A 22,527-nucleotide genomic window follows, 5' to 3' on the forward strand; every position below is an offset into this window, starting at 1 on the left:
TGCCAGGTTAGGCGTTGCAAGTTTGGCTTCAGGGCGCTGCCATCTTGCTCGCCTGGGGTGCGCTTAAACGCGCCATAATCCGATTACGAAGCCTTGCTAAGGCGTCGTAATCAGATTATGGCCGCGCCCAGGAGCGCACCCCACTGAGCAAGATGGCGGCGCCCTGAGACCGGACTTGCAAACGAGTAGCTGCAAACGGCAGCTGAAACGGCAGCGCGTCTCGAGCGACCTTGCAAGCGACCTTCGACGTGACGTTACAGGGAATAGAGCGACCCAGCACATCGCGCCGGAGCACCGATATCGCGGTTTGGCTGGCTGAACAAGTCCCCCGTCGAAAAGTTCAAAGCCGTGGAATCCCACCCTGCACGATGGCGGACACGCACACCATGCGAACACACACTACAAACCAACGTTACTAAAACACTCAGTAGGGAAACTCCCATAGAGACAGCTTTGAAAAAGTGGCCCCAATCTGTCTCCGAGCACCGAGCTAATGAAGAACACAGCGCCACCCTTCCTCCCGCAGCGGCCACTCGAGGAACTGCACGTGACTTCTATTTCGGCTTCAAGAACAGATACAGCAGTAGAGGTTACGGGGGCGCCACCCCCGTCTCCCCGGCGGACGCGCCGCGTTCAGCTACCGAGGTTAAAATGCACCTAGGTCTGGACGCGCTACCTGAAAGGCCCGCTGAGGCATGGTTGTATAAAAACAATATTAATTGTTCTGCAAAACCTTGCGAACTAAAGACGATAAAAACATAACGCGCCCATCATTTGGTACTAAACTCCAATAAATTTCATACAAAAAGAGTCTTTCCCGTTTGTTTTTACGCAAAAACAGGCTTTCAAAAAGCTCGAGGTGACCATAGTACAGACAAACGAAAAAGAGTGGCGCTGTTGTCGCATTTAGCTCGGTCTCGGTGGACGCCAGCGGCCCAGGTTTCGACGGCGAGTTTTCCAACTGAGTGTTTTAGTAACGTTGCTACAAACTAAAACTAAAACCCTGACGGCGCACTTTCCGCGTGAAAATAGAAAGCACACCCCCCCCCCCCCCCTCCCTCAACCCCCGGCCAAAAAAAAGAAAAAAACAATAAAAAAAAAAAAAACGATGGGTTTAGTGATGACAACAAACGCGCTGAGACGACAAACCATGATGATGCACTTTTGCAGCTGTTCGATTGGTTCCATATCGGCTGAGGTCGGACTTGCGAGTGAAACGGAGTGTAACAACCAGCCGAGTGATTTTCGGAAGGGGTTTTACACGCACTTGTTTCGATGCACGTGTTACGATGTTAGGTCAGGCTTTGTTTGGCTCTCTCCGCCTTCCTCCAAAAAGCTGTCAGAATACTGGAAGCTACATGGAAAGCAGGCAGCGACTGCTCAGTCGCGTTGCAGAACAATGTATGCGCCCAGTGTTCACGACAATCGGATGCATGGTCTGAAGCAACGTACGAACGCGCTCTCGAGAAACGATGAGTGCTCTTATGGCCGTAGATAATGCACCGGTGTGCAACGAATTGCAGAACGGAGGGACGTTCCTGGGGCAACCAATAACCACCCGATGGGGGACCACTGAGAAACACCTATAAGTAACAAAAAGGTTATTAGAAGTCACATAAGAGGGCAGTTGATATTGCCTTGTTCGTTGCCGACAAGTTCACTGTTCTTCGGACAACAGCTTCGCTTGTCGACTCTCCAGTCTGATTAACTGGATGCACCGAAAAAGGATCGCCTTTACGTCGCATTACGGACTGGAACATTCATCACCGCCTTAAATCCCCCTTAAATAAAAAATAAAAATATGACCACGGTCCACATACTAATGAAGCAACACGCCTCTTTCATGAAACCACAAAACCACTCCCAAACAGATCATATGTCACGCAAGCAAAACAAATAAACTACTGGAAGAAAAAAAGAAAGCTTAACACCAAGAACAAACAGGATAGAACTTGGCAGCACGCAACCGCACCCGAAAAATCCTGCACACAAAGCCGCTTGGGGACGGGCACTTCGACAGCGAGATCTCTCCCCGGGACCACCAGAAGAAATCCGAGCATCCCGACCGAGATTCGGAGGAACGAAGAGACCTCGAGAGAAGACGCCGGGCGCGTTTCGCAAAAAGTAGAGCAGCGAATGGGAGGGAGGATGGCGGCAGTCGCGTGTTTCTCTGTCGAAAAGCCGCTGCCGTCCCCAAACCCGAAAGGCGAGGGACACGGATGACCTACGCAAAGCTCACAAGAAGAAAGACCCCGAGCCGCCAGGGGAAAAAAAAAAAAAGAGAACTCGTTCTGTCACGGTCATCCCCAGTGGTCTCTCGTCGTATCCTGCTCGTTCGCCCGGTTGCGCTCACGCACGCAAAATTCGTGTTGCCCGCAGGAAACAAGCAGCAAAAACCACCGCGAGACACGACTCGCCAGAAAAGAAGACCCCAAAAAATGGATGCGAATAAATGCGGTAAAAGAAAGCGTCTGAAGAAGAAAAAGGAGGGGAGAGGAAGCTCGGTCCAGCGACTTTTCGAGAAAAGCCAGCCAAGTGGCGAGCGGCATTCTCGCCTACGCCATTCTTTTTTAGAAGTGCGCGCGCTCGCTCTTGTATGTTTGTGCACGAGGAGCGTTTTCGTCGTTAGGAGTGCACGATCAAGACGTTCCGGCAAAGTTCCTTATCGCCCTTTGCGCCATCACACACACATGCACAGACAAACATCGGCCTTTCTTATTTTGTTTTCCAGCCGTGGGGCGAGCATCCCCCCCCCCCCCTTCCCCACCCATTTTTTTGAAAAACGAACATCGGATCTGTTTTGCTTTGCCCACCCAACGCACAAACATTGCAACACGAACGGGAGTGTGTGTGTGTGTGTTTCGCTACAAATTCGGAAAGCACGACGCCAAAACCGTCCCATTTTTCGTTTGTTATTTAAGAATAGTCTCTTTTGTTCAGAAATGACTGGGACGGATGCAGCAGCAAAAACCCGTCGCGGCCACACCCTTCAGAAAAAAAATATGAAAGAATTTGTTCCCCGTCCCGAATCCGTCTCAAACAAATGGGAACAAAGCAGCGCAAAAGACGGGACGACAGGCGAGAGCGCGACATCGTGGGGATGTAACAATGGCCGAGCCAACAAATGATCGTTAAAAAAAGAATGAAGGCAAAAAGAGTCGGGGTGGCGACCTAGCGTGTCACTTTATCTACGCCCCACCCCAAGGTCGAATCGCGGAATCCGGGGCGCGATTTTACAAGATACAATAGCGGACAACTGGTTCTTGCACAATCGTTCGTCGGTTGTCAGCGACTTCGGCATGCTAGGAATTTTGATCATGACCCAAAACTTGCGTTTTTTTTTTTTTTTTGCTCATTTTGTTTTTTAAAAGAAACATGGTCCTACGAGGTAAGGGCATGAGTCTGAACGAAAGCGCATTAGGTAAAATGCACGAGCAGCGGTGAAGCTAGTGACCGAAACCTCAAGCGAGTTCGTTCCAGGGAAGATCAAACATAATCCCATTCAACGGTTGCCACGAACACGACGTTGTGCTGGATGACGGAAAACGGGCAGTGGCTCCCGACAGCCATGATCAGAGGATAGTTCGCGTTATTTAGCCTACACAAATTAAAACTACTTCGTTTCAACTCGATGTGTCCTCTCCCTTGACAGCAACCATCATCGGGCGGAGACACGCATTCCGGAGATAAGGACCAAAACGAAAGACCAGAGGAAACTAATCTATTCTCTTTCCTCGACGCCAAAGAGACACAAAATATTCCTCATCTCCGGTCAGCTTCGAAGAACCAGACACATGGACGACGAAACGACTGACCCGTCGAGCTTGAAACGGGATTATGTAAAATCATAACCTCCATTTACTCCATCCTGCAAGCTCCCAACCGAATTGTTTTTCGTCGGCTTTTCGCACACAGTGCTAACATGGCCAATGCCGCTACGGCCTGTTCCACACAAAACATGCAACAAAAGTGTGCGAGGAAAAAAAAAAAGTTTTTAACGACGTAGTGGGTTTTGAACGCGCTACGTCTTTCTTTCGAAGGGCTCAGGGCGGTGTAGTCTCATAAGCAGGCCGCAAGATCATGTACGACAAAACGGCCATACTGGTCGATGAACGATCAACCAAAGACATAACTCGGTCTGCCTCTGTCAGAGTTTGCGTGTCTGCTCAGGCACAGACTTCTCGTTTCCCTTCCTTTCGCAGTGTTTCGTTTGCAATAGGGCACCACGTCGATTCCGACCGCAAGGGGAAAGCAGAGAAAAACCTGAACGCTCCGATTCGCTCAGAAGGGCGCCGTTTCTTGCTCGTGTTCAGCTTGATCTAGATATTTATGGCTTAGGAATTCTTTGATTTCATTACAAAAACTCTATACTCAAAGAATCAAATGACACACAAACCGTAGAGACAATAATAAGGTAATAAATGTATATTTTCCTAGAATTATTATGAGAAAAAGGTTTGACTTATATCAATAAAGCAAAATCAGTGTCACTTAAACCACAATTCCGAACATTTTGACTTTCATAATCCACCATGCTTACGTTGCCTTAATTATTTCAAGCCCAAGGTAAAATAATGTATACGGGGCCACCCGCTAGATGGCGCCAGGTTAGTATCTCGTCCAAAACGGTCGGGCACACTGAAACGCATATATCTCAACCAGCCTTCAGGTTACGGGAGTTTTGGTCTGCTACGACCGCGAATCACCGGAACATCGTGCTTCGTATTTTTGTGATCTCGAGAGACACTTTCTTATCAAGTTTTCCGCTTATAGTAGCAAGGACTGCCCCCTGTCATGCTGCCTGAGAAGATTCCAATAACTAACAATATTTTTGTCTTCTTTGTGGAGAAAAAAAAAGGGGGGGGGGGGGGGGGGGGAGGGGAGGGCAGGGGCATTTGTAACTTCCTGTGATCTGGTTGTAAGCGCCACGTCCGCTAATCTTCGATGATTGGCGTTTGGATGGACCTATCATTGTCACAAAATGTCCCACAACTTCTGCGTTCTGATGCTTCAAAACGTGGTATCGATTGATTGCATATGGCGACCGCACTTAAAGGGCCACTCAAGTGGATTCTGAGATCGTCTATTTACTATACATTCAAGGGCGCCCGATTTCCCTATTAAAAATCCAATCAAAGATCGTGCCATGCCCCCTTCTCTGCGCCACAACGCAGAACACCAGAGGAGAAGGCAGCAGGGGAGGGCACGCGACAGCCGATCACGGGTGACGGTTTCTCGGCGGACTGAATTTTCGAATACGCGCGCCTTCGATAAGTCAGTCCGCCTGGAAGCCGTCACTCGTGATCGACTGTCGCTTGCCCTCCCCTGCTGCATTCCCGTCCTGTGGCGCCCCCTGGTGTTCTGCGCCGCCGCGCAGAAAGAGGGGCGCGGCACAATCTTTGATTACACTTTTAATAGGCAAAATGGCCGCTCTTAAATGTTGTTTGCTGGGTTTTTAGGATGCTTACACTCTGTTTCACACTTAGCGTACATGAGCATGAGGATTGTTCTCCTTGACTACTCGCACGCGTGCTCGCGCGAACGAAACAATAGACAAAGCCACGAGCTCGCAGCTTTGACATCACTGCATATTAAAGGGGCGATGCAACAATTTTTCTACTTTGCGCAAATACCGTTAAGAACGGATCCCTGACGTGAATGACCTAAAAAACACGTGTTCGTTTTTCACCCATAGAAGTCTCCGAAAACAATAGACCATTTGCAGTATTCCCAAGCGCCCCGGCCCGCACTCAAAGAATCATGGAAGCGGTGTTCCTTCAGCTCCCTAATGATCGCTAATTTTCGACTAACTCCAGGGTTACACAATTTTTGAGCGTAATTCGAGGTCACCCTGAACAAGCACCTGATATACCCCAAGGACCTGTCATATCACTTTTAAAATCGTCAGCATTTTCGATACTGCGGATGCCTTTCAACCTGGCCTGAGCTGCAGAAATCTCTTACAATATTATCATTCTCGTGATTGTTGTTTGAGCAGGAATCGCTTAAAAAGCCGACAATTCACAACAAAAACCAGGGTTTAGCTCGGAGTCCCCGGGGCTGTTTATAGCATTTTTAGCGTTTCTAACTTAATATCAGCATGATAATATTGTAAGGTTTCTGCAGCCCATCCAGGTTGAAGGGTGGGCAGCATGCACAGTATCAAAAACGCTGACTTTGAGAAGAAATTTTAAAAGCGATATGATAAGGCCTTAGGGTATATCAGGCGCTTGTTCAGAGTGACTCCGAATTACGCTCAAAACCTGTGTAACCAAGAATAGAGTTGAAATTACCGACCATTAAGGAGCTGAAGGAACACCGTTCCCATGATTCTTTTCGCGCGGGCCGGGGCACTTGGGTGATAGAGCAAAGGGTCTTTTAAAGAAAAACGAGCAGCGTTCACCCCCTCAACTCGCAGCCAGAACAAGCGGCCACGTGATCCGGAGCATATTATATGTCGCCAATGTTCATCATAGCCACGCGCTGGGGTTGGCATGGCTCAGGACACGCGCTGAGTTTCACTCGGCTATTGTCGTCGTTGCAGCGATTGGACACCGGCCACTACCCGAATGTTTCTCGAGCTATAGTAGTTATCACGAGCCCAAATCAAGTGCCCACGCAATGCTCGGGTCCAATCTACGAACAGCATTCCAATATCGTCATTGGGGTGTACTGCGATCCCCATGTTACGTCATCACATTTCGCAAAAAAGAGATTGAGTGAAAATGATCGCCTTTGTTCTTGAAATTGGACCGCAACAAAAGAAGTTTCTTGGCCAGTGGCGTTGCGTGCGAGTATCCTTGAGTCCAACTTGTGCCAGTAAGCTCGTGTAAAGTGAGAAACATTACAATTGAATATCGTTGCACCCCCCCCCCCCTCCTTTATGTATGAAACGGAGTATAGATCCCTTAGGTTAAGTTACGGCAGTAAATATATGATCTCAGAATCTACTTGAGTGCTCCTTTAATGTACCACTTTACAAAGTCGCCGTCGCCGGTTCAGGAGGTTCTGGTTAGGGAGCCTCCATGTGGAAAATACGTTAACACGTGCTCAAGCCAACACGGGCACTCCCTCGACCAAAAAAATAAGATCCTGGTGGCTCTGTTGAGCTGCAATGACCTAGATTGGGCTCCTCAAAGTCGATTTTGTAACTATTGTGGTTTATCTCTTTGCCCCTAAGTTCGTTCTATGAGGCTTCTTCCCTCGCCTTTCTAATCCCTGCATTGTTTAATCCGCAGAATCCTCGAACTCCGTCTTCTGCCAGGAGGGGGAAGGGAAGGGAGGGGCGCAGTTGTTTGTAAAAAGGTGGAACACTTTTTTAGAAATAACTGCCTCGTCTCGTCTGTTTGCCAGTAGTTTGCGGGTACATGTTGAAAAGGCATTTTCAACAAAGTTTTATCAACAAAACAAACAAAAAAAAAGGGAGGGGGGGGGGGGGGCGCATTAATGAAAATACACGCTTGTGTTCATAATAAAAAAAAATATATATATATATATATAAATACATATATATATTCCGATATCGATTATCACCAAAATTCAAAGTATTTTTGAATTATTTTATAAGTTGTATATAATAATATCGGTATTATCTTATCGTTCCATTTTAATGCAAATCTCGAGGGGAAAAAAAAAAACAAGTTTTGCGCACTGTTCTTACGCCGCGCGAAGTAAAAAGATTCTGTTGACGGGGGAAGTAGCGATTCTTTTGGCGGTGGAAACGTGGACGTCTTGATTAGATAAAACATTGAATATAAAATGCACCTACATATATCTTAACTCTACACATAAAAAAGGAAATTAATAAAGCTCCGCTAAAAGTCGACTTTTTTTTTTACTTCTATTTCTGTTTTTGAGGTTACAACGAGTATAGTTGTCGGATGGACATCCTTTTTTTGTTAATACTCCAAGTAGAACGCATCACTTTAAAAAAACACAATGGGTCAGTTGGCTATATCCATACTGATCGCCTTGCGTACAAAACGACAAGCAAGGCAAAGACCATCTGGTCTCGAGTTAATCGGAGACTTCGCACATATCACGGATAAACTGTCTTGTGTACGCATATGCACCGAAGGCCAAAAAGAACGAACACTGCTCTTATAAAACCTAGAAAACACCAGATTACCCTATCGGAAAGACCAGTTCAAACTGGTACCAGTTTCAAACTTGGTTATTGCTCCAGGTTGACCATTTTCATAATAGTTGAACTGGTCAAGGTGGTTCGAACTGGTCACACTGGTTGACTGGTCATGGCGGTTGGACGGGTGATACTGGTTGACTGGTCATGATGGTTCAACTGGTCATGGTGGTTAAACTGGTCCCACTGGTTCTACAAAAAATATTTTAATTTGTTCCACCACTGCGCTTCGAAAATCTTTATTAAACTCAACAAATGCTGACACAATACGCCTACTACAACCATCAGCTGAACATACATTGTGCGCATAAACATACACGGTACATATAAACATAAGCACAACAGCGCACTCACATGATCACTACTACCGAGCTCTGCGTTTCCGTCTTTTATACAGGTCGTTTTGAACGTACAGAATTTCTCGGTGACCGCCTAAGCAATAAAAATTATTCCGAGCATGTTGACTTTTTTCCAGCAATGTCATACCTCTGAGAGTATTTTAAACGGCTCAGGGGATTAATCTCTTAATAAAAAGTAAACGCTCGATCATGCCGTAATTATTTGAAAGCCAATAAATTAAAGTGAGAAAGCCAATAGATAAAGGGAGAAAGAGGGGTAAACTGGTAACCAGTTTGGTCAATCTGGTTACCAGTTCGGCCAATCCGCTGACCAGTTCGGCCAGTCTGGTGACCAGTTCAGCCAGTCTGGTGACCAGTTTGTCCAATCTGGTGACCAGTTCGGCCAATCTGGTGACCAGTTCGGCCAATCTGGTGACCAGTAAGGCTAATATGGTGACCAGTCAGGCCAATCTGGTGACCAGTTAGATCACTATGGTTACCAGTTAGACCAGTCTGGCTACCAGTTGCACCAGTTTGATTTCCTGCTAGACCAGTTGACCAGTCCAAATACCAGTTTTACCCGTCTGACCAGTTAGATTTGCAAACTGGTCTTTCCAATAGGGTATAGCTACATCCCGTCTGCTTTAGAATTCTTGCAACCTAGATAATACAAAAACACTACCACATAACATCGCGAGCATTTTTCCAGACATCAAGAGCATGATGCATAAGATATACTTTATTATATGCAACCAAAAAACGTGTCAACAGTTATCTTCGCGTCTCAAATTATCAGTGACTCACATGGGCGTCGGCGGGATTTTTTTTTTGGTGGGGGCAAAACTTTCGCATCAGACGTTCCTTTTTTTTTAACCTGGAGGGGGGCGGGTGCAACCATTACATTTCCGGAACAATTTAACAACATATTATAGGTATAAATCTTTAAAACAAATGTTGGCTTAAACAATGTTTAGTTCGCAGTCCTAATCGCTTATGTAAAAAGCCCCCCCCCCCCCCCCCCCCCCCCCACACACATTTAATTCCTGCAGCCCCGACGTAAAACGCTTGTGAATAGTGAACGGGCCATGAACATATCAGGACCAACGTGTTATCGCTGACGAAGGGACCACCGGCCATTTATTAATTTATCAGATTCTGCAACACGGCAACTCAGTAGGAAACTAAAAATATATTCTTGGATGCCCATTCATATACTTTCAAAACACGAAGAAATATGCAAGCAAGGAAGCTTGTCTACAATGTTTCCAGTCTTCAAATAAAATCCAGTTCAAAGATCACATCGACGAACTACACTTCCTTCACGACATTTTAGTTTCCCCGATGAACAGTCAGTCTTTTCATAATACTCAAAATATGAAGAGATAGAAAGCCAGATAACACCAAAAGGAGTGTGCGAGCTTAGAAGCTACACAACTTTGAAAAAATCCATCATTTCACTTATATTCACTACTTCACATCATTTCACCCAAATACAAAGTCCACAAATGCAGATCCCCGATTATAATCTGTTTTCGGGTGCCTGGTATCACTAACGTTTTTGGTGAGCCTTTTTTTTTTAAATGTAGCTATTTATTTATATATTTTTCTTCAATAAGTCTCTCCTTCGTCACCTCAACTGAAAACTACAGGTAAGAAAATTTACAGAAATAAATGAGGCTCTTTCAGTTTTATTGAGAATTAAAAAAACAAACAAAAAAAAACGACGTTAGAGCGCTGTTTGCTATCTTTGGGTGGGTCTTGTATTTATCTGGGCAACTTTAGTTTTGTCTGAAAATCACTCTAGGCGTACCTGTAACAGATGAGTTGAGGGTGAATCCTATATTAAGCTGAATTTTGGAAGGCAAAGGTCGCTTAGGAGTGACTGGGATAAGGATTGTCTCAATAGAATCCGACTCCGACTCCCGGCAGGGGTCAGAGGTGCCTGCTTTCTTCGTCCCATAAAATGGAAAGCTGTGATCGATGTAATTTTTTCGGTAAAACGAAGACACCGATGGAGAAATCCAGAGCTGGCAAAATAGTGACGGTCGCTACACACTTTCGGAAAGAACAACTGTACGGTTGCAATTGTGGACTGGGCGGTCTCTGTCGCACCTTTCCCTGGTGTCAAACGGTGACAGTAAATTATGGCCCGAGGGTCAGTTGCGTTGGCGACTTGGTGCGAACATGGTTTCGTGCAAACGCGGACCGTCTGACCCCTCCCCCTAACCTGCTCAAAAGGTCATATTCAGAGTCGCTCATGGCTTGCTCTTCAGTGAATAGTCTCGAAAACACGTGGCTTATTACCCAGACTGGAGAGCCCTGTCAGCTATGCGGCACTCGGCGCGGCTTTTGCAAATGCAACCTGAACCCCCGCGTCCTCAGCACCTGGGGTGCGGAGTTGGAGAAAACACAGAAGAAATTACCGTTCAAATGTCACGTGGAGCTAGGCTAGCGAAGTTGGAAAAACAAGGTGCGTTAGGTATTTTGAAGATAATATCGTTATTTTCCTTTCCCTTTGTCACAACTTTTTCCAACCACCCTATGATGTCCGCACGGCACCCAGCACACGACGATATTGAGGGGATATTTCCACGGGCAAATGAGTGGGGATCTAAGACTGCGCAAAAATGAAAGGGCCCGAAGGGAAGTTGAGAACTTGTTTTTTTGGGCCGTTTCACCAACTTTCTACTCGGAGCTGGAGTCTGGGCTTCATCACCACTGAGTATTCACTGCGGGGGACTGGGTGTTCTCAGAAACGGGTGCGCTCCCAGCGAGGTTTGGAGGTGGCAACGGGAGCAGAGGCAAAAGTAGGGCTCAGTTGCCCATTTCTTTGCAATTGTTTCTTCTACGGAATGCGGGGCAAGACATCTCCTTTTTTTATGTTTTGATAGTTACTCTCGATTTTATTTTTAGATTGGTCTCGGTTGTTTTCTCGCTTGTTAACGAACCAACGGTCACCCCGCTTGCTCGGAGGAGGACGAGGGGAAAGGGGGGCAGTCTGTCTGGGGGTGGCAACTGCCCCTTTTGCACCCCTCTGCCGACGCCATGGTGACTGACCCGGCCCGAAGCGGGGACCGTGCGAAGTCGAGAATGAGTTCATCCACGATGTTCGAATTTAAAGAGACAAGAAAATTAATAGACGTACAGCCCGCGCTGCGCGACTAAACGGGTATAAACAGAAAAGTTCCCACAAAGCTAATACCCCTTCTTCACAGTGTGGGTGCGTGCAGCGGCATTCTATGGCGCAAAAATAGAAACAAAATAAAATAAAAAAATTAAAAGGGCAAAAACAGAAGTGTTGTACAGACGAGGATGCTTCATTTCCTTCCTCACTCACCGGCGAAAGACAACGGCCTCATTTATATATCGGAACGAGGAAAACAAAAAGAACAAGAGGAACACTACGAGCAGAAAGCATAACTCCCGATCGAACTCGTGCGCGCGCCCAAAAATAAACGGTCGATACGTGTTGTTGGCGCACACAAACAAAACAAGAAAACCAACTGGCGTAGCAACTTCCCGCGCGCTGAATCGCCGCTCTTGACAAGAACGCACAAAGATGAGGCGCCGAAAGCCAAGAAGGTGCCGCGGCCGTGTGCAACCCACTCGCGCACGAAGACACCGGCAAAGCGCTTATATCGTGTCCAGAAGGAACACAGAAAAAGGAAACTCGAAATCCTAAGATAGAACAAAGGAAGCAAAAACACGAAAAAAAAACGACACGGGCTGGCTCCGCAACCCAAATCAAAGCCCGAAACGATAGATTGGAAAGGAGAGGAGGCTGCTTGGCGGCGTTCACGACCGGAGGGAATTAGAACAAACGAGGAGCTGGCTGCGAACTTCTCCGAACGTTTTGCTCGTTCGCCTCCCGGCTTTGAAGCAATAATAATAGCGGACATCGCGACGTCTCTCGAAAAGTAGGTCTCGGTCACGAGCTTCAATCGTAGACGAAAAAGTAGGAAACCAACAAAACAAGAAACATTTTTAGAACCTGCTTTCCCACCCTTTCCTTCTGCCCGAGCAAACACGACCACCGCGAAACAAAGAAACGAAACACGAAGCACGAGCGAAAATCGGGAGATGCACCGGCTGATTGGGCGTGCAATAACGCCCAAAAGGAGCCGGGTCGCTCGCTGCTCGCGCCCGTCACGGAGGTCGAATCTGACTGGCGGAGCGAGCGAGTACCCGTACTGCAAGAGGTTGGGATGCACGGCAGATAACAGGCGCGCGCGCGCACGATAACGACACCTAAACAATGCAAACATTGCCAACGAGATAAACGGAATACGTTGCGACGGGTGCAGAGGCAACGCACCACACAAATGTTTCCTGACCGTCGGCAGCGTTCATCCCGGAGCAGCTGCCTAAACGCAGTTAGCCGGAATAGCAACGCCGTTTGGGTAAACACGGGGGAAATAAAAGTCAAATGAGCCCCCACTAGGGCGGGGAAATGGGAGAGGGCGACACACGAAAACAAAGGCGAGCAGCAGGGCGCTTCACCTTGAAAACAAAAAAGCCGCAAGCTGCTTCGGCGCGAACAGCCAGTTGGCTTGGCACAGAGCGTCCGACGCGAGCGGACGGGGAGGCGGGCGTCCGCTCCAGCGAAGTCCCCGTCGGCGACCGAGCCGCAACGGCCGGACGGACCCGAAAACCTGCGCTAGGCCTAACTCCTGTTTCGTCCGTTTCGCTCTCCTCCCCGACGTGCACCCAACCACGCGCCCAACAGCGCCGCCGGGGACGCTCAATCGAAGGACTCACCCGATAAGGACGACACGATGAGGCCGAATATTAGCCACCGGGAAGGCATCCTCCACACGCTGCACAATAATTTACACGCCATCGTCCCCGTGAGATCGTTGCGGGCGTCGTAGCCCCGACGCTGGACGGCGGCGGCGAGGCTGTCTTGCAGACAGAAACGCACCAGAGAACACCTTGCGCACCCCGCAGGGAGCTCAGCTGCTGGCCCAGCCAAACACAAGTCACTCACTCACACACACAAACAAGCGCACGCGCGCGCGTTTGAAAGAATGTCGTGGAGCCCGTCGCTTCTTCCGTCTATCCACCGGCTGGGTATCCGCAGCAGTGATTCACTCGCGCAGGAGGCTCCTCCGGACGCCGTCGAACTACACCGCGGCGGTTATCAGTCGACGAATCCCTCTAGCGCTCCGTCGGCTTTGCGGAACTGATTCATGAAGGCGGCGGGGTTTTGAATCCTCCCAAAACAACGGAAGCGTCGTCGCCCCGACGTTGATGCGGCTAGCGTTGAGAGCTACCTGCTCATTGGCGGTTCCCTTTGCTTTGACATGTCAAAGTGCAACAACGTTGCGCGCAGGGTTGCCAGCGCCGTAATGGCGTCCGCCGCGTCCCGCGTCTCGCTCGCGCGTCAGGCGACGTGCGCGACACCACGCGGCGGTGGCGGAAAAGGCGGCGCCGGCGAGGGTACGTTCGCATCTCCAAAACAGACACGCCAGAGTTTTCAGGAGTCACTCTTTACGTATTAAAACAACTTGACGTTTACAAGATTAATGCGTGCGAAGGCAGAAAAAAGGTTACTTAGAGTCGCTCCTAGAATCACGTGACAACACACTAAAATTTATATATATATTTTTTTGTTTTTGTACGGAAGATGTTGGCGCAAACGCAGACGGAGAGGAGCCACTCGCGAAGCAGACGACGGGTGAAACGGTGAAACGCGGAGCAGAGAAGGCAAACCCGAAACTGGTTTTTGATTCGCTTTTTTGTTGTTGTTTTTTCGTTTGCATTATTGTTGGGCGAATAGCTTTTCCTTATTATTTATTTTTTTTCTGTTGGATTTGGAACAACACCGTTTATTCTGTCGACTCGTGACAGGGTAGCCAGTAATGGTGGCCTCTTTGAATGGCGCAATGCGTGGTTTGGTGCGAAAGCAACAAAACAAAGAGAGCAAAACCAAAAGAGGTGCGGCCATAGCGAGTGGCTTGTTTTGGACATGTCCGACTTCTAGCAATTCCACAAGAGTGGAGTGAAGTGAAATGGCGAAAGGGGCGGAGTATAAGTCAGTAAAATATGCAGCATTAGTTGTTGGCACTAAACGGGACTACGAAGTTGCACGGATCTCTATTCGAGAAAATAAAACGATGTAAGTTTTATGGAGCCAAAATGGGGTCATATAGCTCCGACTTCTTCATACGTCTAGCTACTAGAGAGAGAGAGAGAGAGTATTGACATGAGGAAGCAAAATCGGTGTTTCTCAGCCAGTAGCAGATCTAGCTACTGTTGGTGAAACTGGTTAAGTGTATAAATAAAAAAATAGAAAAGTGGTACCTAAGCGACTGAGTGTTCCGGCTACTAAAGGTAGTTTGATGAAAATCAAACTTATATCTATCTGAAATACTCTACTAAAAGTACTTTATTTCAATTATTTTTTTCGTAGTAATTTGGAATCTTGTACATGCATTTCATCGGGAGTATTTGCTACTTTATCTTACTTACACTTCTCGGTATATTGTGTTCATTATCTCAAATATATTTTTCAACCTTTTGAAACAATTTGTCACGGGAATATTTTACGGAAATAGTTATCGGCACAAACAAGCGCAAACTAGAGCCGATTGCAAACTTGAAGCGGAAACGGCCGAATACTGAACAGGAAACAAGACAGGACCAAAGATGCAGACTCGAAATGCAAACGAAAGAACAACAGGAAAGAAATAAGAAAACGCAAAAACCAAAACTACAATAGCTTTTTTTTTTTTTTTTTTTTTTTTTTTTTTAAGTACGATTTTGCAATGGCAAGAACTGACTCTTTCATGGGGACAAAAATTGCAATAAGACAGAAAACATGCTACGAGCAGGATGTGCTCCCAAAATGCAAACAGAGTCCTCCCAAAGTTGTACGCCTTTTCGAACAGGTTCCTAGAGGCCAGACCAGTGGTTCTAAAATGGTGTTTCGCGGACCCTTTGGGGAGGTCCCTGAAGGTCTCCTCAGGGTCCCCGAAGCCCTCGAATGTCAATCTACCCAAACAGTAAAACTTTTTTTTTTCTATTCTGGTTTTTCTTTACAAAGCTGCGGTGCTCAGAACAGCGGTGCGTCCAAGGTGCTCAATATAAATCCACCGGAACATCTATTTCAGCATTCGCATTTTACTCATTTATCTTTAAACTTTTTTATTCTGTATCATGCACTAGTGATGCCACTTCTCGTACTGGAGCTGCAATACAAAGAGTAGCACTGCGATTTTAGTTTTGTTTTTGTTGTTTGCAAATGAAGCATTCTAGTGTCATGAAAGTCGACGCAAACTACGCAATTACATCTCGAAGCACTTGTTCTCTACTCAAGATATTTCGCAGGGAAAGTATATTGAGTAGTACTCTAAATACTTCATGAGGCTAGCATTTAGTAACTTCTATTAAATACTTTTGTCGAGTATCCTGTCTAACACTGATATAAAATATATATTACATATTACACGATCGCAAATGGAACTGAGTATATTTCTCACACTACAATAAAGTAAGCATATTTCTCATACCACAATAAAGCAACCATTCCATGCCATGTTATTTTCAGTAACAATATATATTTTTTTTTATTCTAACAAAGGGATAATAAACGATATCGTGCAGAAACGGCCATGTAAGCTGACTAAGTAATAAATATTTAAAAATGTTTTTAAAAAGAATCTCTCCCGAAATTTCTTTTTTTAGAAGAGCTTGTAGTTGGGCTAGTTAGTGAACGTTGGAGATCGTGGTGTAGGGCGCCAGAAACAACGGACACAAGAGAGGCGCCTGTATGTCTGATTTCTCGCTTGTGTACGTTGTTTTTTGCGCCTAATTACACCATGATTTCCTTCTATTATTAAAAATGGAGTTTGCATATCTCTTGAGTTTAAGTAAACTTAAAGACGAATCTGAAGTTCCACGAAAACAAGCGAGAGGTAGTGTGTTCGGATTGCCTACGGGATGCCCAGGTCAACGCTCCTACGAGATATAAAGCAAAACCGCACAATTCCCTCGAGCTTCTCTTTTTCTGATTTTTTTTAACTCAAAAGAGCTACGTGTTCCTTTGAACCTCATCTTTCTCTCTTATAACGCAGTATTTTTCGAACTACTCCCTTCCTAGGCTTCCAAGCTCCAGGAAAATAAAGCCCTAGTGCGGCAAAGGCACACAGTGCCTTCACACGTCCATTTGTGGCAACGCATGGCTGGATATTTCGATACTCTGATATGATGTACCTGCACAGTAATTCCATATCGAAGTCGTTCTCTGCTCTCCCAACAAGGCAGATCTGAACGACTATTTAGCCGTTCAGATCTGCAGTATTTACGGCCCCCAGCCCTTTTCCTCTTACCAGACCAGCATGCGCTCTGAAAAGCAGGCCGTTCCAATATATATATATATATATATATATATATATATATATATATATATATATATATAGCAAGCTTCCGGAGGCGACGTGATGCCACCAGAGTTGAAGTGTGGAGGGACACGTTCCCATCGATGACCAAAATAGCTTTGGTTTTGGTCCTTGTTGGGGGCGTGTCCCTCCACACTTCTGGCTTCAGCTCTGGTGGCATCATGTCACCCCCGGAAGCTTGCTACCTCCACGCGTGGCAGCATGTCCCCGTTTTTGTGGCTCATCTCGTTATGAGACGCCGCAAGACAAACTGGCGGCGATGCTGAGCTAGGCGACGCTGCTGGATCCACAAGGGATGATGTTTGGGAGGGGGAGGCCCAGGCCTTGTCTTCTATAGTGGTATTGGACCTTGACGCTGAGCTTGCGAGAAAACGGGATGATCGAAGCTCTCGACAGAAGAAAGGTAAACAGCGCGCGACAGGAAGGCAGGACACGGCACCGGAAGAGGCCGGGGCTACTCACTATGCGTGAGATCGCGCTCTCCGAAGCACTGGAAAGAAAGAGCTATTTCAACGGGAAGACACGACCCTGACAGCGCGGTGACGTGCATGGGCCAATCCGAAGGGCAAAACAAGAAATGCCTACAGAAGCGCCGAAAAAGAAATTTCCGATTCCAAAACCGAGGCAAGTTTGCTTATACTCAGTCTCACTAAAACCGCGTAGTGGACGCAAAGGCAGCGCTGGGCGAGTGGAGTAAGGGCAAGCATTAGAAAGGCCGGGAGGAAGAGGAGGGTAACGGCGGGTGAGGGGAGAAATGGCGAGCATTCGGTACGTTGCAGGAGAGGTTTCTCTTCTCCTCTCCAGGCTTCCCAGTGCTTTCCCCCCTCCCCCCACCCAGCACTGCCTTTGCGCACACGGCACAGTTTTAGTGAGGCAGAGAATAGTTTTCCCCTTTGATAAATAACAGGGTATGAAGGTAAACATCTTCGACAGACGTCTGTCTGGTTGGGAAGTGATAATGGAAAAATATTTGACTCCAACCAAAAATTAAACTCGGACCCAACGTTTCAAAACCAGTTCGGTTTCTTTTTCAGGGGCGATTGATCTCGTGCACATCAGCGTTCCCTGCGTTCAAGGTACTAGCGAAGCACTATCACGGGTGCTTGCAAAACAAGGCATTCACGTGGCTCACAAACCGGTATCTACTCTTGGACGGTTCATGCCAAGACCAAAAGATCGCCCCCAGAAGGAAAAAGCACCGGGAATTGTTTACCGGATCCCCTGCTTAAAATGTCCTGCATCTTATATCGGCGAAACAAAGAACTTTATGGAATGGTCACGCCAGCACAAGAACGATGTACGCAAATTCGACCGAGAAAGCAGTGCTCTTGCGGAGCACTGTGACACCTTTGACCATCCGATAGACTTCGCGAACGCGTCCGTTCTTGGTGTTGAAACCAATCTCCGAAAAAAGACATCACCTTGAATCATAGCACATCCAAAATACACCAGGAAATATCAACAGATCTATGGGTACCTTACCATCTGTTTATGTGAGCGGACTACGACACGTGATTAGAAAAAGACTGGATGGCAAGGCGGAAGCGCGATTAGAAAATATTCGTACCACCAAAGAAGACGAGGCTGCTCCCACGCACGAGATCAATCGCCCCTGAAGAAGAAACCGAACTGGTTTTGAAACGTTGGGTCCGAGTTTAATTTTTGGTTTGAGTCAAATATTTTTTTCCATTATAACAGGGTATGTTCTAAATTCAGGCTTTATTTCTGTAGGTGCAAGTGGCCAACCCTATTACCTTTTATTAGTTGTTTTATTATAATATATATATATATATATATATATATATATATATATATATATATATATATATATATATATATATATATATATATATATATATATATATATTAGACATTGCTCATTTGAGGTCGGTAGACCTCTGGACACACTCTCCGTGGGGCATGGAGCCGAATACTCTTGCACCACCTGTGTGGCAACTTTTACATGCTCTGCCGAAACCATTTTATTAAAGTGCATCGCACCCACTCCCGGACAGCTGCTTCTAGCTCATCAATGACCGTGAACTGGCATTTGCGCAGAGGTTGTTTTATGGCCCCGAGCAGGTGGTAACCAATGCGCGGGGGAAAGATCGGGCTGCACACTTGCACGGCTAAACACAAACTAAAACAATTGTTATCCTTTAAAAAAGACGAAAACAAAAAGTCAAAGCCAATGCTTATTGGTTTAACGTCCGTGCACCCGAGGCAGCCAAGAGCAACCAAGTGCTGGCTGATTCCTCGCCTGTCTGTTAACAACTGTTGAAATATGATAATGATGATATTTATGTACTAGATTTTATGTACCGGAAAAAAAATGTTTTAATCACAGATATGTAAATGTGATTGGAAAATACTGAACCACTTCAAGTAGTTAAATTGTAGTAATATGAGTAAAGTAGTCGACCCACTGCATCATAGAGACCTACATAATGAACCAAGATAACGTGCGTGCTCGAGGTCTGTTCATGCGAAACTTCATGCTGCATCGCGGCGCAGACAGCCTATTGGAGAACACAACATTGCTGCTTCGTGAGTACACAAATTCCTGGTTCACGAATTCATTCTCTCTTCTGGAAAGTGAATGTTCGTATACTGTTCGTAAACAGCGCTGATATCATTTGAGTACGACACCGGGGATGCTTTTACCTTATCTATCGATTCTCTTTGATAAAAACTAAACAAACCAATGAAAAAGGATGGCGCAAAGGTGTACATATACACCGAAAGGTCATTTTTAGGTGATCCAACTCCTTGCAAAACCTGCAGTCTTTATACCCGTTTTTGCCTAGGAAAAAAAAAAAAAGAATGTTTGGCGCATTGTTCATACGCGGCGCGAAGTAGTTCTTACGAGATTTGGTTGTCGGAGGAAAAAGCGATGCTTGTGGTGTTTGGAACGTGTGCGTCTTGATAAGATAACATATATCTAATCTGAAATTCACCCACATATCTCTTAATTATTCACATAAAGGGAAAAATCAAATTAGTAATGGTCCGCGAGGCACCGAACTTTTTTTACTATGTTTCTTGAGGTGAAAATGGGTATAGTGCGAAATTGCAGTCCCGCAATCGTGTCAATCCAGCGGCACAATTAAACTATGCGCATAAAGAAATGAAACAACGATTTTCTGGCGCCCTCGAAATCTCCGATTGCGCGCCCAGAGCTTGACGCGTCGCCGAATCACATGGTACGAGTCAACACCTCGCTGCAAGTAGCGACGTGAGGCCACGAATTAGAAAATAATTAGGAGTGGCTCAATCCGACAAGAAGTAGCTCGCTCGTTTCGTGACTCAAGAAGGCTCCGTGGAGTTTCCGCCGCCCTTGTCATGACCGGAACCCGGACTGGGATGTATCGCGATACAAATGTATCGCGATAGTATCTTAGTAGTGGAGTACAATTACGGTGTATCAAAATACCATTGATCAATGCTGACTGTAGGTCAAGTTGGTGCTGAATATTTGAAGGGAAGAACAAGGTTATGTTTTTGTCCGTGGCTATAAGCGCGAACGGGTTTTCGAAGAGCTAAAAACCTATTTTTTGGGGCGAGTGGTTGCAGGATTTTTAATATGAACGCGTCGCATAAAAGGGGGAGAGGGGAGGGAGCATGGTTCCATGTTGTATTGAAACGGTCGCCACAATTCAGGCTAAAAACAAAATAAGAAAACAAAGTACAAAGGTGGTTTGAGGAAAGGTCACCAGAGCGAGCACTCGGAAAAAGGCGAGTGAAGAGTAGGAAACCACCAATACCAGTAGAGAGATCGTGTGAGGAATTTAGATTTATCTCATGTTGCAACAGGTTCCCCGCAGATAATGCAAACAAGCCCGGCTCCGTTATCTAATTTTCACACCCTGGTTGACTCAGAAGCGCTGACGACAGTTTGGAACGCGCAGTCATTGCAAAACACGGCTAAATTTGGGCAGACGCCTTTCGTCAAGCATGGCTTTGGTGCAAAAACTGAAACAAAGCGAGGAAAACAAAGCACTACCATTCGCAATCGCCACGAACTCCACTCGTCCTGTCACGACCGAGCGGCTGTCCGGGACTTCGAGAACGGCAGGGAGCCGAGGCAGGGCAGGTCCTCATCAGGAGAGATAAAAAGAGCGAGAGAGAGGGAGAAACTTTATTAAAACAGCCCAAGTCCGGCCAGTGGCTACTAGAGGGTGCGGCCTTCCGGGAAGGCTTGGAGGGTTAGGTTGGAGCTTGGGGGAGTGTTGTTGAAGTCAAGGGGTCTCGCACATGGGAGATGTGCTGCGCAAGGCGAGGCCAAAGGGCAGGGCGGATGTCCGAAGGTGGAGTGGCCCAGCCAGCCGAGCCAGCTCTCCCGGGTAAAGGGCATGTGGGGAGGGAGGAGATTTGAAAGGAGAAAGTGGGGAGATTGTTGGGCGCGTGGACAAGACCAGCAAATGTGTCTCACGTCGGGATTGGCGCCATAGACCTGACAATGGGAGGTTCCGAGGCGGTTCATGATGGGGTGGGTTATGAGGTCGCACGGCAGGGAGAGTGCCTCTGCCTGGAGAACTTATGTACCCTTGCGCCGCGTGAGGTTAGGGGTGGGAGAGGGAAGGGTGCGGCGGGAAAAGCTGGTCTCTCAGGCGCTGTCGCTGAGCCTTGCGATGAGCAGCACTTTCCTCTTTCGGGTTGCAGTCTGGGGGCCAGGATTCAAGGTTGCTCAGAGTCTCGTTTGCGCGAACAAGGGCGTGGGCCCTTTCATTCCCTGCGATTCCTTGGTGTCCGGGGACCCACTCAAGAAAGACTTGGAGATAAGGGCGGGCAGCCATGTGTAGGATATCAGGTCGTGTTTCACCTTTGCTTTGATCTGTTCTAAAGTTTGAAACTGAGAGAAAAAATTTATTGAAATTCTACATGCGTGCTATATTGATTCTACATCTGTGCTATATCCAGTAACTAAAAAAAACATTTCTACACACGTGTCTTCGCGAGAGAAAAAGTGTTTGTGGGCAAGAGCCGTTCTAAATTTTACTTTCTGGGTAAATATTTTAAAGTACCTACGGTTATTTTTGTAAAATCTACTTGTAACGAATAGGCATAGTTTCGGTTTGCTTCTAATCGCCTGGTGCCAATTTAGAAACTGTGTACTCCCGCGAAAACGGGGCACGATTCTATATTGGGAGAAAAATACGGGACGGCAGAAGTGGACCTCAAAAACGGGACTGTCCCGGCCAAAACGGGACGTTTGGTCACCCTAGGTAGAGTGCTTATCAGGACCCAGGAATCGGGAAGGTCCAGGGAGCAGGAGGGCTGTCAGGTAGAACTGTGTTTATTTACATATTAGCGGGTTTAACTTTGGAGTACACGCTGGCAGCCGCCTGTTGGTCCTTTTATAGCGTCGCATTTACCCCTATCTCCTGCAGGGAATCTTCATGGTCAATGCCTCGACCAAAGCGGTGGGGCCATTGTTCCTAACGTCCAGGTCCTAATGCCATTAAGAATGACATTCTAATGTCCGTCTTGTTCCCCTTCTCCGGGGATTATGTTCGTCATTATTGTCCAGCTCCCTTGCACCTTTGCATTTAATTGCATTATAACCATAACCTTAAATTGCAAGCATCATCCTTGTTGGTGTAAGACTGGTGGCAGCTGATAAAACTCGTTTGCTCTACTGACGTCTAAC

The 22,527-nt window shown here is 46.7% G+C and overlaps 1 protein-coding gene across 3 annotated transcripts in view; it reads right to left on the minus strand.

Moving 5' to 3' along the window:
• LOC8030970 (fasciclin-2) overlaps positions 1-13,863 on the minus strand; it is a 126,340-nt gene extending 112,477 nt beyond the window's left edge. For 2 of the 3 annotated variants that reach the window (XM_029970246.4, XM_029970194.4), the window contains exon 1: positions 13,237-13,832. In XM_029970246.4, coding sequence (XP_029826106.2) covers positions 13,237-13,318 — 82 coding nt within the window. In that variant the 5' untranslated portion in view covers positions 13,319-13,832. Of the gene's footprint in view, positions 1-13,236 lie in introns of all 3 variants that reach the window. The other variant, XM_042290337.1, reaches the window with a different exon arrangement.
• Positions 13,864-22,527: the final 8,664 nt, after the last annotated feature.

Source organism: Ixodes scapularis, unplaced genomic scaffold (assembly GCF_016920785.2).
Source record: "Ixodes scapularis isolate PalLabHiFi unplaced genomic scaffold, ASM1692078v2 PGA_scaffold0__279_contigs__length_252992795, whole genome shotgun sequence".
Taxonomy (NCBI): domain Eukaryota; kingdom Metazoa; phylum Arthropoda; class Arachnida; order Ixodida; family Ixodidae; genus Ixodes; species Ixodes scapularis.